This window comes from Lontra canadensis, unplaced genomic scaffold, assembly GCF_010015895.1.
Source record: "Lontra canadensis isolate GAN:19392208 unplaced genomic scaffold, GSC_riverotter_1.0 scaffold93, whole genome shotgun sequence".
Lineage (NCBI taxonomy): Eukaryota > Metazoa > Chordata > Mammalia > Carnivora > Mustelidae > Lontra > Lontra canadensis.
The window spans coordinates 7,988,140-8,001,828 of record NW_022631087.1 but is presented as its reverse complement, the minus strand read 5'-3'; the positions used below and the strand labels follow the sequence as shown (position 1 = coordinate 8,001,828).

Below are 13,689 nucleotides of genomic sequence, written 5' to 3'. Positions count from 1 at the left end.
ATGGCAGGAATGGGACAGTCCTCCAGGAAGCGCCCAACTATCTCACGGCTAATGCCTCGCCAAAAGGAAAAACCACCTTAACTTGACAACAGCAAAGCCTCCCAGAACCTGTGTGTCTTTTTTAATACAGGAAAGTTCTTTCAAAGCCTCCCTTTTTCCTCACCTCCCCCAACCCCGCAGTGTATAATCAGCCGCCCCTCACAACCCTGGGCGGCAGCTCCTTCTGCCCACAGGTCCTGTCCCCGTGCTTTAATAAAATCACCTTTCTGCACCAGAGATGTCCTAAGAATTCTTTCTTGGTCATCGGCTCCGGCCCTCACTTCTATTCTAAAACTTCATCAGGACTGCAGAGGAATTTGGGCAGTGAGACGGTTTCTGTTCCCGGTCAGCCTCGGCGGATGCTCAGAGAGCTGGAACGCTTCTCCGGCCAGGGTGACATTTCCCCACAACTTAAATTTTTTAAAACTGTGTCTCTGGACAGCCAAACAGACGCTTAGACTCCAGGCTCCACTGACTTCTTCAAGACCTGCTGCTTTCGTTTCTCAGTCACTTTGGCCACAGACAGATGATATGCCATCATTTAATTGTGAGAAAGTACACAGGAAAGTAGCACAAAAATAGAGAGTTTTCGTGGAAGCCTGGGGATCGCCACCGAGAAGCTGAAGCCAGATGAGGGGTGGATTTGGAGAATAAATATTCCTTAAGGGACCCCCAGGGAGGTGGCGCAGAGAGCCAGGAGGGCTGTTCATCCAAGGCCCCCAACACAGGACTCTAGAACTGCTGGCGCCACGCCCTAGACACCAGCGTCAGGGATGAGGCAATGAACTTTAGCTGCTGCGGCCAGCAGCCTCCATCCAGTGAGGCTGAGCCTGGGAAGGCGCGTATGAACGTGAAGTCACCACTGGACAGCACCCCAGGGCTTGTTCTGGCCCACCGCCCTGGCCTGGGGTCCCGGTTTCCACCAGCACGTGGTACCTTCCTGCTGCCCACCCAAGGGGGCCAGGGCTTGCTGGACCTATTATATGACCCTCTCTCCCAGGACCTAATCCCCTAGTTCAGCTACAAAAGACCCTCAGCCACATCCCACTCCTCTGGTCGGTGGGCTTCTCCCTTTTCTCCTGACGAAGGCCTTCACGGGCTTCATTTCCTCCTGCGGCTGACGCTTTTCAGCTCCTCCAGCTCCTTCTCCATGAGGTGGGACTCGGCGGTGGTCTCAGACAGCTGAAACGAAGGCCGGAGACGGTAATAAACCAGCGCCCTTCTGGGCTGTGTCATGACTGCAAAGTGCTCCGTGCCCTGGGGAAAGGTCCCCTGGCCTCTCTCTCCCCTGCCCACACCCCGCCCCAACCAAGGGAACCCCTTGGGGAACCCCAAGGGCCTCCAGTACACAAAGAACAGTCCTGACCCACCCTCCCAACATTCTGGTCACGCGTTCACTGCCTTAAAGATAGCAGGCCTCAGGAGATGATAAAGGCAGACCATGCATCCTAAGGCTAAAGAATTAGGGGTCTGAGTTGTTTCTGAGCCGTAGCTCACATAATGGGGATTAGGGGGGAAATACTTGAAAAAGAACGTCACTTTCCTCATTCCGGTCTTTCAACGTACTTGGGATGGAGGCTACTCGGGACATGGACAGAAACTTTACTCTCTGAAGCAGAGGACAGCTTACTGCTGGGGGAATGGGGGGCAGGAGGGACTACACTTCTGAGCACTTCTCTGGTCCAAGTGCTTTCCTTGGGTTATTAACTCAGTACGAGGCCACTCCTCTTCTGGTGCCTGTCTCACCCATGAAGACACTAAGCTGAGACACACAGAGCCGCGAAGGAATTTGCTGAAGTCACAAAGCCCGTGGTGGTGCTGGGCGAGGACCCTGGTGGGCTGGCTCCAGAAGGCAGGACAGCTCTGCCGAGTCCCCGACACTCTCATCGCACACCACCCTGCTGGGGCTTCCACGGCCACAGGAAACTGAGACCCGCACAGAGTGTGCCCCTTGGCAGGTCTGGGCCCGCTCGATAGGGGACCCCCTCCAAGCCACGGGCAGACCGTCCTTCTTCCTGGAATGCCTTCATCCCACCCTCTGTTCCTCCCTTTATCCACATTCAGCTCAAGTATCCCTCCCTCCGACACGCTCCTGACTCGCACAACGACTTGCTCTCTCCCCTGCGCTAACGCTGACGCGCGGCCGGGACGCAGACTCCAACTGCTCTCTCCCGCGAGGAGAGAACGAGGCGACCCTTCCTATCGCCCCCTTACCATGTCCAGCAGGATGTCCACCTTTAGCCGCAAGAGATTGTTCTCTTCCTCCAACTGCTGGTTCCGCCTGCGGAGGCGCTGGGCCTCCCTCCTGTCCACACCGCCGCTGATCCCCGTCTCTGGCGTAAGGATAGAACCGGCAGTTACACGGGGGCGCCGTTTCCACGGTCTTGGTGGACACCACGGCAGATCAGCCCACCTGCTATCCACTGGCCGTTTTCAAACTTCAGGCTTTGCCCGGCCAGGTTCATAGTGGGGGTCCCGTAGTCGAGGCCCAGCTCCACCTCCCGGGTTGACCGATCCAGCTGTGGACGAGACACCGCCCGGGGGTTCAAGAAGCACATGGACTCCAGTCCCTGCGCCTCTCCTGCTAACAGTGTGACCCCGGCAACTCATTTCTTTTCTCTAATCATCACTGGGCACATTTCATAATTTTTGTTCAAAGCCAGAAAATCAAATAAGGTACAACAAAAACTTTTAATCTTTGAAGAAGGAATCTTCCACTTTATTATACATGTTTCCCAGAAAAACTCTGTAAGCCGAAATCTGAATTATTTGACATCTGCTGGGCACCTCACAGTTTAAGAAATCCTACTATAATTTTTTTAAAGATTTTATTTGTTTATTTGAATGAGAGGGGAGAAGGTCAGAGGAAGAGGCAGACTCCCGGCAGAGCTGGGAGCCCGATGTGGGACTCAATCCCGGCACTCCGGGACCATGATCTGAACCAAAGGCAGTTGCTTAATCAACTGAGCCACGCAGGCACCCCCTACTATAAATTTTTAATAAAGCAGAAAATCCTTTTTTAGAGGTAATAAGCCCCTACATTATTCCTTGCTTACCATGGAGCTCTACAGGTCACAGAAAAGGCATGAAATGGGGGCGCCTGGGTGGCTCAGTCGTTAAGCGTCTGCCTTCAGCTCAGGTCATGATCCCAGGGTCCTGGGATCGAGCCCCACATCAGGCTCCCTGCTCAGCAGGAAGCCTGCTTCTCCCACTCCCGCTCCCCCGCTTGTGTTTCCTCTCTCGCTGTGTCTCTGTCAAGTAAATAAACAAAATCTTAAAAAAAAAAAAAAAGAAAAAAGAAAAGGCGTGAAATGCTAACACCCGATCTGCAGTTGAGGTGGTCTGTAATGTAGTTTTCAGAGTTTCTACCACTCACTCAGCAGCCCTGGGGTGCCAGGACCAGGTCTGGGGATTTCGGGGTCCATGCGACCAGCCCTGCACTCCAGAAGCCGCATCTGGAGCTTCAACACACCCGAGTGCCACTAATGATGGCAAAACATCGTCCTTCAAGAATGATTTTGATTCTCAGACACAATTAAAATCAATTCCTGGCCAGGTTTTGGGAATAAAGCGAAAGCAAGTTGGATAATACCATTTGGAGCCAAAAATCATTCTGGGAGCAACTGTTTTACTAGGTTCTTGAACATGCTCTGACGATGATTTCCAAACAGGAGTTTAAAATTTTTTTTTTTTTTTTTGGAGGGGGTACACAGGTGGCTCAGTCAGTTAAGCTTTTGCCTTCGGCTCAGGTCGTGATCCCAGGGTCCTGGGATCGAGCCCCACATCGGGCTCCCTGCTCAGCGGAGAGGCTGCTTCTCTCTCTCCCTCTCCCCCTGCTTGTGTCCTCTCTCTCTCTCACTCTCTCACCCGCTTGCTCTTGCTTCCGTTCTCAAATAAATAAATAAATAAAACCTTCTTAAAAATGTGTTTTTTTTAAACTCGCAACTCCAAGAGTCGCACACTCTTCTGACTGAGCCAGCCAGGTGCCCCGGGAGTTAAAAATATTTTTAGCAATGGCTATAATACAAATTAGAAGGATGTCTTCCTTACAAGGAAGCATGCTGGGGCTTCTGCAGCCACAAGAAACCAAGACCCACACAGTGTGTGCTCCTTGGCAAGTCTGGGCCCGCTCGATATAGGGCCCCCTCCAAGCCGCGGGCAGACTGTCCTTCTTCCTGGAACGCCCTCATCCCACCCTCCGTTGCCACTGGAGGACCACACCTTCCGTCAGACACCACGCCTGATGCTCCAGTCCCTGCACACTGAGATGGGCCTCAGTGGTAATACTCACGTTATGCAGGTTGGAGAGAGAAGCGGACTTCCGAGGGGGCGTCTTCTTGGGACTGAACGTGTTCCCAAAGAGAGGCATCTTGGGCCTGATGAAGGAAAGGTCGGTGCTCCCTCCTACTGTCAGAAAAAGTCACAGATACAAACAGATGGGTCAATGACCTTATGCCACCATCCTCAGATCATGGAAACATACATCTTTCCATGTGGCTCTCAACCATCCTGGTGAAGGCACCCGTGTTGAGAGCTCACTAGAAGAACACTCCGTGAAGCCCTTGTGTGAAACTCCTCTATTCACAAGCACCCCGTGTTTATTACTCTTCTTGTAATCCCCACTGAACAGAGGAGGTCTAGAAAGACTAAAGTCCTAAGTGGGCGTGAGCATTTCAGTGCAGACCTGTGGGGGTCTACAGTTTCGTCACCATGGGCAAGGGCCTAACTTGCCTGGAGTTTTGTCACACAAGGTGACATCACCAGATTTATAATCTAGAGCAAGGAACGCAGTCCTGCTTGTTCCTGGATGCTGGGGAGAATCACACATGGGGCAAGAGCCCCTGCACAGACTCTATCTTAAAGAAACGAAGCTCTAGGGGTGCCTGGGTGGCTCAGTCGCTTAAGCGGCTGCCTTCAGCTCAGGTCATGATTCCAGGGTCTTGGGATTGAGCCCATATTGGGCTCCCTGCTCAGTGGGGAGCCTGGTTCTCCCTCTCCAGCTCCCCTGTGCTTGTGTTCCCTTTCTCCGTCATAAATAAATAAAATCTTAAAAAAGAGAGAGAAATGAAGCTCTATACTTCGGAGTGAGAATTATTATCCTTCCAGAGTGAGAATGGTGCCCCTCACTCAATCCTAGGTCAGAAGGTCTCCTTTCTGTGTGGCCGGTGAGGTGTCCAGCTGAAGGAGGAGGCCCACCACATGGCAGGGCTGACAACGGCCACCATTTGCTTTTAGCCCATTGCAACCTACTGCCATTCATGCTGGCCCAGTGAAGTCGATTTACCGACACTGCCCACTGTGGGGGTGGGGAGGTGGGGTCGATATTTTCGTATATTTATGTGTAACATAGAAAAGTATACAGATAGTAAATGTATGGCTTCATGAATTTTTACTCCACACACACACACACACACACACACACACACACGCACACCCTCCAGACCAGGATACAGAACATTTCATCACGCTGCAAGCCTTGCCCAGCAGGCCTGTATCCATGGATTCGTGCAGGATGTCTTCTGTGTCTGGTTTCTTCCCACTCAGTAGCATGTGTGTGAGACTTGTCTATGGTCTGTGTAGTTACACTTTGCTCACTCACATTGCAGTAAAACAGTCTACTGAGTAAGCGGACGTTTGGATTGTTTTCAGTTCTCGTCAATTAGAAACACGACTGCGGAGAACACGCACGCACATGAACTTCTGTACGTGTCAGTACGCTTCTCTGATTCTGCTCCCGGGGGTGGAACTGTGAAGCTGTCAAACCTTCATATTCAGCTCTGGCAGGATACTGCTAAATGCTTTTCCAAAGCGGTTGAGACAACTTATATGTCCTACCAACAGTGGACAAATTTTTGAATTTTGGGCATTTCCTATCTTTTTCATTTTATTTACTCTGGTAGGTATGTAGTTACACTGCATTGAGTGCTTAAACTGCTTAACTACATTGAGCGCCTTTTCATATATCCATCAGACGTTTGGATAACCTCGTTTTGTGACATAGTTGTTCAAGTCTTTTGCCACTTTTTTTTTTAAGATTTTATTTATTTATTTGACAGACAGAGATCACAAGTGGGCAGAGGCAGGCGGTGTGGGGGGGTAGATTTTGCCACTTTTCTATTGGGTTTTCCATCATTTTCTTACTGATTTGTAAGGGCTCTTTATATATGCTGAATATATGTTCTTTGTTGTAGAGAGAGAATACCGAAAATATTTTCTCCCCATATGCGACTTGTCTTCTTGCTTTCTTATTGGTTTCTTTTTGATTAAAGAAGTCCTTAATTTTAATGGAATCTATCAATTTTATTTAATGATTAGTGTTTTGTATCCTATTTAAGCAATTTTGCCTACTCCAAGGTCATATTTTCATATATATAACCCTTTGCAAATTTTATTGTTTTAGCTTTCACATTTAGGACTATGATTCATCTGTAATTAACTACTGTGTAAGGTGTGAGACAGTGGTCAAGGTTCATTTCTTCCCAGATATTACCCAATTTTAATTTATAATACAAGTAGTGGGGCGCACGAGTGGCTCAGTGGGTTAAGGCCTCTGCCTTCGGCTCAGGTCAGGATCTTGGGGGTCCTGGGATTGAGCCCCGCATCGGGCTCTCTGCTCAGCGGGAAGTCTGCTTCCCTCTCTCTCTCTCTGCCTGCCTCTCTGCCTGCTTGTGATCTCTGTCTGTCAAATAAATAAATAAAATCTTAAAAAAAAAAAAACCAAGTCATTTAAAAAGATCCTTCCAAGAAACTGTAGAGTGAAGATAATCATAACAAAAGCACAATGAACAGAAGGAAACAGAGCTCTCAATTTTCCTACTCCTACATATAAAATCTTCTTCCACCACATTATGAGACAAAAGCAGTAATGAATTAATTGGGTGCCTGGGGGGCTCAGTTAGTTAAGCATCTGCCTTTGGCTCAGGTCATGATCTCAGGGTCCTAGGATCAAGCCTGACATCAGACTTGCTGCTCATCGAGGAGTCTGCTGCTCCCTCTCCCTTTGCTCCTCCCCCTGTGTTTTCTCTCTCTCAAATAAACAACACACACACCACCCCCCCCCCCCGCCCCGGCAAAAAAAACACACAGTAAGGAATTAATCACATCTGACAAGAACCTGGCCAAAAAAAAGAGAACTTCTCAATACCATTTGAAACAAGGTTTGTATCAACTATCATCAAAAAGATAACTCACGGCGTGGAGTTAGCTCGTGGGTCTGGGAGATCCAAAAACTGAGATTCTCTTTGCACCCCGACAGCTGCACCCCACGGCTCTGCAGCCATAAAATGAATATATTGAGTTACACCAGAAGCGCTATGGCTATCGTTTGGATTACCATGAGAAAAAGAGAAAGAAAGAAGGTCGAGAGGCTCATGAACGTTCAAAGAAGGCAAAAAAGATGATTGGTCTGAAAACTAAGCTCTACCATAAACAGCGCCATGCTGAGAAAATACAGATGAAAAAGACTATCAAGATGCATGAAAAGAGAAACACCAAACAAAAGAATGATGAAAAGACTCCACAAGGAGCAGTGCCTGCGTATCTACTGGACAGGGAGGGACAGTCTCAAGCTTAAAGTACTTTCTAATATGATTAAACAAAAACGAAAAGAGAAAGCGGGAAAATGGGAAGTTCTTTTACCCAAAGTTCGTGCCCGAGGAGAAACAGAAGTATTAAAAGTTATTCTAACAGGAAAGAGAAAGAAGAAAGCATGGAAGAGAATGGTCACTAAAGTCTGCTTTGTTGGAGATGGCTTTACTCGAAAACCACCTAAATACGAAAGATTCATTAGGCCAATGGGCTTACGTTTCAAAAAGGCCCGTGTAACACATCCTGAATTGAAAGCCACCTTTTGCCTGCCAATACTTGGTGTAAAAAAAAAATCCTTCATCCCCACTATAAACAACTTTGGGTGTTATTACCAAAGGTACTGTAATTGAGGTGAACGTGAGCGAGTTGGGCCTTGTGACACAAGGAGGCAAAGTTATTTGGGGAAAATATGCCCAGGTTACCAACAATCCTGAAAATGATGGATGCATAAATGCAGTCCTGCTGGTTTGACAGCAGTTCCAGACAAGTGATTCCTTATAATTACTCAAGACTACACACCAATCAGGAAGACAACCATTCCTGTGGTGGTTCTGAATACTACCAAACAGCCTTACGTATCTGTAGTCATCAAGAGAAGCATTTATTCTATTGTGAAAAACATTAAAATAGACATTTATTAAAATTTAAAAAAAAAGCGCACTGTACAAATCCATCAGTTAGGAAGACATGCACTCAATGAGAACATGATGAAAAACCATGCTATTTTCAGTGATGTAAAAACTAATGTCACGAAGATTAATGATGAAAGTCTAGAAGCTTCTTTGGAGGTTTTACAGTAATACAGACGTTCATGTCTGTATGATTTATAAATAAATAAAAATAAAGATATTTGGAGCAGGTGTACTCATGAGAGTTTTCATTGGTAGGTGTGTATTTTTAATTTAAAACAACAGTAGAGTGGCTCAGTTGTTAAGCGTCTGCCTTCAGCTCAGGTCATGATCCCAGGGTCCTGGGATCGAGCCCCACGTTGTGTTCCCTGCTCAGCGGGAAGCCTGCTTCTCCCTCTCCCACTCCCCTTGCTTGTGTACCCTCTCTTGCTGACTATCTGTCAAATAAATAAATAAAATCTTTAAAAACAAACAAAAAAACCAGCAGTAGATTCACAACCTAGGGGATGGCATTTGGGCCTGGGCACAACACAAGGGCTTGGACAGAGCAGAAGACTTCCATCATGGGGGCGGATGGGACAGCACTGGGGACCAGGATGCTGAGGGAGACTGAAGCTGCACTATGGCGTCATCCAAAACAGTGGAAGGCCCTGGCCTCGTTCTGCTGGAGAAAAGTAAAAGGGTAGGAGAGGGAAAGACGATCTTGATGACTGTAGAGGGCAGAACAGGAATGGAAAGGGCCTATCTGGGAAGAAAGAGTTTAACTCCAAAAAGAAAAGAGTGCAGTAACACAAACTAGTATCACTTTCTGCAGAGCCACCATTGGTTGGGCCAGATGCTGAGCACACTGCAGCAGCCCTATTAGGTAGGTATTTTCTTTTTCTTTTCTTTTTTTAAAAGATTTTATTTATTTAGGGCGCCTGGGTGGCTCAGTGGGTTAAGCCTCTGCCTTCGGCTCAGGGATTTCATTTATTTGAAAGAGAGAGATCACAAATAGGCAGAGAGGCGGGCAGAGAGAGAGGAGAATCCCTCCTAATCATTAATTAGCAGAATCTCACTCTCTGCTGAGCACAGAGAGCCTGATGTGGGACTCCATGCCACACCCTGAGACCGTGATCTGAGCTGATCCCACACCCTGAGACCATTATCCAAGCTGAAGGCAGAGGCTTTAATCCACTGAGCCACACAGGTATTTTCTACCCATATCAGGGATGAAAATACTAGACTAGGGCGTGGAGAAGTTAGCCAGTTTTCCCCAAGGTCCACAGTCATGGTCAGTCGGCTAAAGGTATATATCAAATTGCCCTTGTATAAATAACTAGTGGGGTACATCATAAAAGGAGCATTTTCATTCACCATATTGGCAAAACTTAAAAGATAAAAAATATCCAATGCCAGTAGGGTGTGGAGAGAAAGACACTTTCGTTTTCTTTAGGTGGAAACAAGATGTTATAATTTCCCAGTCAGGCAAAACGTAGCAAAATTTTAAATGTGCACACTTTTTGGCTGTCAGATCTTCTAAAAATGTATCCTCCAAAAAGAATTGGACATATACACACATATGTTCCCTGCTGTTGGTAACAGTGAAAAATAAAAAACAATCCAAAATGTCTGCCAATGGTTGGTATAGGCAAATACATTGTAGCACATTCTTCCAATGGAATGCAACAGGACAAGTAAAAACACTGAGGCAGCTTTATATGAACTGACCTGGAAAGACCTCCAATGCACTCTAAATATTAAGAAAGCAAGATGCAGAACAATATTTAAAGCCATGAGAAGACAGAAAGAAAAAAAAAAAAGGGAAGAATATATGTACATTAAAAAAATAGAAAAAAATTTGGAAAGATACACCAAACTCCTCTCTGTTTGGAGGGAGGTAGGATGGCTGGCTTTAGTGAAATCGTCATTTTATAGGTAAAAGGTTGTCAAGTGGTAGAAATTTTATATGTTATAATAATATCAAATTATATTATGTAATATATTAAATTATATATATTATATTAAATTATATTAAAGAAATATACTTCTGAGGGTGCTTGGGTGGCTCAGTCGGTTAATCAGCCGCCTTCAGATCTGGTCATGATCTTGGGGTCCTGGGATCGAGCCCTAAGTCGGGCTCCTTGCTGAGTGGGGAGTCTGCTTCTCCCTCTCCCCTTTCCCTACTCTTGTTCTCTCTCTCTCAAATAAATAATTAAATCTTTTTTTAAGAAACTAAACAAAAGAGGGACACCTGGGTGGCTGAGTTGGTTAAGCCACTGCCTTCTGCTCAGGTCATGATTCCAGGGTCCTGGGATTGTGTCCCGCATCGGGCTCCACGCTCAGCAGGGACCCTGCTTCTTTCTCTCTGCCTCTGCCTGCTTGTGCTCACTCTCTCTTTCTCTCTCTCTCTGACAAATAAATAAATAAATAAAACCTTTAAAAAAAAGAAATATACTTCTGGATTTAATAAATTACAATGATGTTAATTATGAAAAAAACAAAACAAATGAACAAAAAACAACTAAAAAGCAGCCCCTAACCTTCCAAACACCTGGAGACATCTGAAGAAGGAAAAATACTTGGCCAGGTCATTCTTGGAAAGCCTGCCACTGTGCTAAGAGTACTAGGCCTGAGCATATCACTTGGACACAACAGACCAAGTTCCAGGTCTGGCTCTGCCCCTCAGTTGCATGCTAAACCTTGGCCAAGTTACTTTCTCTCTCAAGGTTTTAACAGGGGGCACTTCCCTCGTAATCTCATTCTCATAACCCTTAAGCAGAGAACTATCATGAATATATTTCAGATGAGGAAAAGGAAGTGTCTGGACCAAATGTCTTTTAAGTCATATCCAATAATCCACAAACAACTTTGGCTGAGACCCTAAGATCCGGAGCACAAGTGTGGACCCTGAGGTCCCAGCTGAGCCGAGCCCCTTGGCACAAGGTAGCTCTCTCTCTAGTGAAACTCCCTGGAGAGAGAGGGCTCAACTCTAAGTGAAGGGAGACATCTGGTTTCCCATCATGGCTCTGCTGCTCAGCCCCACTGGGATCCCCCGAGCTTAATGCTCTCTGGGCCTCAGGCTTATTTGTAAACAGGGATAGCAACAGTACCCACTTACAGGGAGTTATAGTGTTTATAAAAAGCCGTGGCATTTGATGCTCGCAACAACCCTGAGAAATAGATCGAGGTAAGTATGCCTCAGGAAACAGACAACTGAGTGTGAAAGAAGTAACTCGTCCCCAATCACAGGTTGGGAAGGTGGTGGAATTGGGCTTCAAATAAGGTCTACCCCTCTGAGCTGATGATAATCACTTCATCGCTGTGCAATGCTTTACAGTTTGCAATGGGCCATAAAATACATTATCTTTTTAAAATCTAACAAGAAGGGAAGGAGCCGCTTTCGGCTTTCGTTGGATTCTCAAAGAGTTCAGAGCTAGCCAAGTACGTGCCACACAGATACTCTGCCTCCCCGGGCCGCTGGACTCAACTAACGGTAGAGAACAAACGTGCACCCGCACGCACTCTCATCCTCTTCGCAACCGATCTGCGGGGAGGAATTACCAACCCAGTTTATAATTGAGGAAACCCACTTCGAGGAGGGCGGCGACCCGCCTGGGGTGAACCCAGCCTCCGCCCTCTGTCCCGCGCCCTCCGGCCGCTCCAGCGGCTGGGAAGCCCTGGACAACGCCCGGGCGTCCCACCCCCTCCTCGGGCTCTGGGCCGACGCGGTGCTCAGACCTAAGCGCGTCCCAGAAGGCCAGGTCCACAGACACACCGATACCTGCCGGAAACCGCCTGCAGGGGCCCGCGTCACCCGCCGCGACCACGACTCTGGCGTTGCTCCGCCCCCCTCCGCCGATGTGCGCACGCGCATCCCCGCCCAGGACTCTACCATCGCGGGAGGTGGGGGCGCCGGGCGCGGTGAGGTGCACAACGGGTCCCTACGCGAGGCACCAGAAACCCTTGAGGATTGCGCTAGGTATATTAAAGAGACTCTGGAGGGGATGTCTCCTGGAGTCACTGACATGCCCCGTGCTATAGACTGGGAAGAGGAACTACAGTCTCCCCACAAACCCATTGGTCTGGTCTCCCCAGCCCCCAACCCCGAGCCGTCACCGTGGTAACGGCGTCTCGCGGACGCCGCCGAGGCTCACCAAGGTTCCATTGTTGTGGCAAAGGTGGAAGTGGTGACTGCGCCTGGCGTTGCCTTGAGAACGCCAGGACTCATAGTGGCAAAATGGGCCTCTCCCCGACGCTCCTCTTCCTCCTCACCACAAAGCAAAGGGCACCCCTTCCTGGTGGATGTAGGGGCAACAGGTGTCGGATGTCCCATCCAGAACTTTTCGGCGTCCGCTGAACGACTCGTGGCGGAACCGGCCCTAAGTTCGTCAGATTCCGCCGATGTCTTCAGGTAAGACGGAAAGACAGACGGTGACCCGCCCCGCCCTCTTCCGCAGACAGCCACCTCCCCACGTCCAGGCACTGATCTGCTTTTACAAGCAGGGGAAACTGAGGTCCAGGGACCACTTCAAGGTGACACAGTGAACAAGGGCAGAGAACTGTGCGAGGATCAACGCCAGATCTCCTGAAGTCCCAACAGTGTGTATTATTGGTTCCATTTGAAAAATTAAACTAAGAGCCATTCAGGGGATGTTTATTGGGTACCTAGTACGTGAGTGCACCAGGTCATCCATCCAATGAGGGCCAGATCCCATGGGTCTCTGGCTGCAAGTCCACTTTTCTTCCAACTACACTTCAGTGCATTGAAAAGGGGGGAGTTCTATGTCCTAGAATCAAACTGCATGGTCTAACCCGTCACTATTCAATGGAAACATATGGGGGCCACATGTGTCACTTAGAATTTTCTAGTAGCCATATTTTAAAGAGTTAAAAAAAAATCAGGTTATATTAATTTGAGTCTTTAATTTAACTCATGTGCCCCAAATATTATTATTTCAACATATAGTCAATATTAACATATAATCATTTCAACATATACTCAACTGCTTCAGTTTGTAAGTTTAACTTAATTAAAATTAAAATTTCTATTCAGTCACACCAATCAGATTTCAAGGACCTCAGTTGTCACATGTGGTTAATGGCTACCGTGACACACAGATCTAGCCTTTTCCTACCTGTCTACACTAACTCCCCTCTGCTTGGATGGTTATTTCCCCCCACCTTTATCTAATTAACTCCTGCTCTTCCTTCAAGCCGTAACTGGGTCCATACCTAATTTCAGCTAATCTCACAGCACTGCATTCCTTCCTTCAAAGCAGTGGTTGCAGTTATAATTCACAATTATTTGTGTAATCATTTGATTATTGCATATCTCCCCTGTAGACATAAGGTCTTTAAAGCTCATTAAAGCAGGAATCAGGTCTGGCTTAACTGACCACCCTGTCCCCAGTAAGAGCACACTGCTGGGCTGTGTTGGACACTCCGTAAATCG

General features: G+C 47.5%; 2 protein-coding genes and 1 pseudogene across 9 annotated transcripts in view; 2 read left to right on the top strand and 1 right to left on the bottom strand.

The window, feature by feature from the left end:
• Positions 1 to 564: 564 nt before the first annotated feature.
• Positions 565 to 12,087, bottom strand: CBY1 (chibby family member 1, beta catenin antagonist). Of its 7 annotated transcripts, none has more exons than XM_032836717.1 (5): positions 12,023 to 12,087; positions 4,331 to 4,443; positions 2,453 to 2,558; positions 2,254 to 2,372; positions 565 to 1,221 (listed from the first exon to the last, which is right to left on the bottom strand). In XM_032836717.1, exons 2-5 carry the CDS (start codon positions 4,406 to 4,408, stop codon positions 1,141 to 1,143), a joined length of 384 nt encoding a protein of 127 aa, XP_032692608.1. In that variant the 5' UTR covers positions 4,409 to 4,443; positions 12,023 to 12,087; the 3' UTR covers positions 565 to 1,140. The 7 variants fall into 7 exon arrangements, with proteins under 7 accessions (XP_032692608.1, XP_032692610.1, XP_032692612.1 ...); XM_032836719.1 differs by having other exon boundaries at positions 4,331 to 4,446; positions 12,023 to 12,077; XM_032836721.1 differs by having other exon boundaries at positions 12,013 to 12,063.
• Positions 7,322 to 8,269, top strand: LOC116854658 (annotated as a pseudogene).
• Positions 12,088 to 12,375: 288 nt separating the features above from the next.
• Positions 12,376 to 13,689, top strand: part of FAM227A (family with sequence similarity 227 member A) — a 79,202-nt gene continuing 77,888 nt past the window's right edge. For both annotated transcript variants that reach the window (XM_032836674.1, XM_032836673.1), the window contains exon 1: positions 12,376 to 12,648. In XM_032836674.1, the coding sequence (XP_032692565.1) occupies positions 12,639 to 12,648 (10 nt within the window). In that variant the 5' untranslated portion in view covers positions 12,376 to 12,638. The remainder of the gene's footprint in view (positions 12,649 to 13,689) is intronic.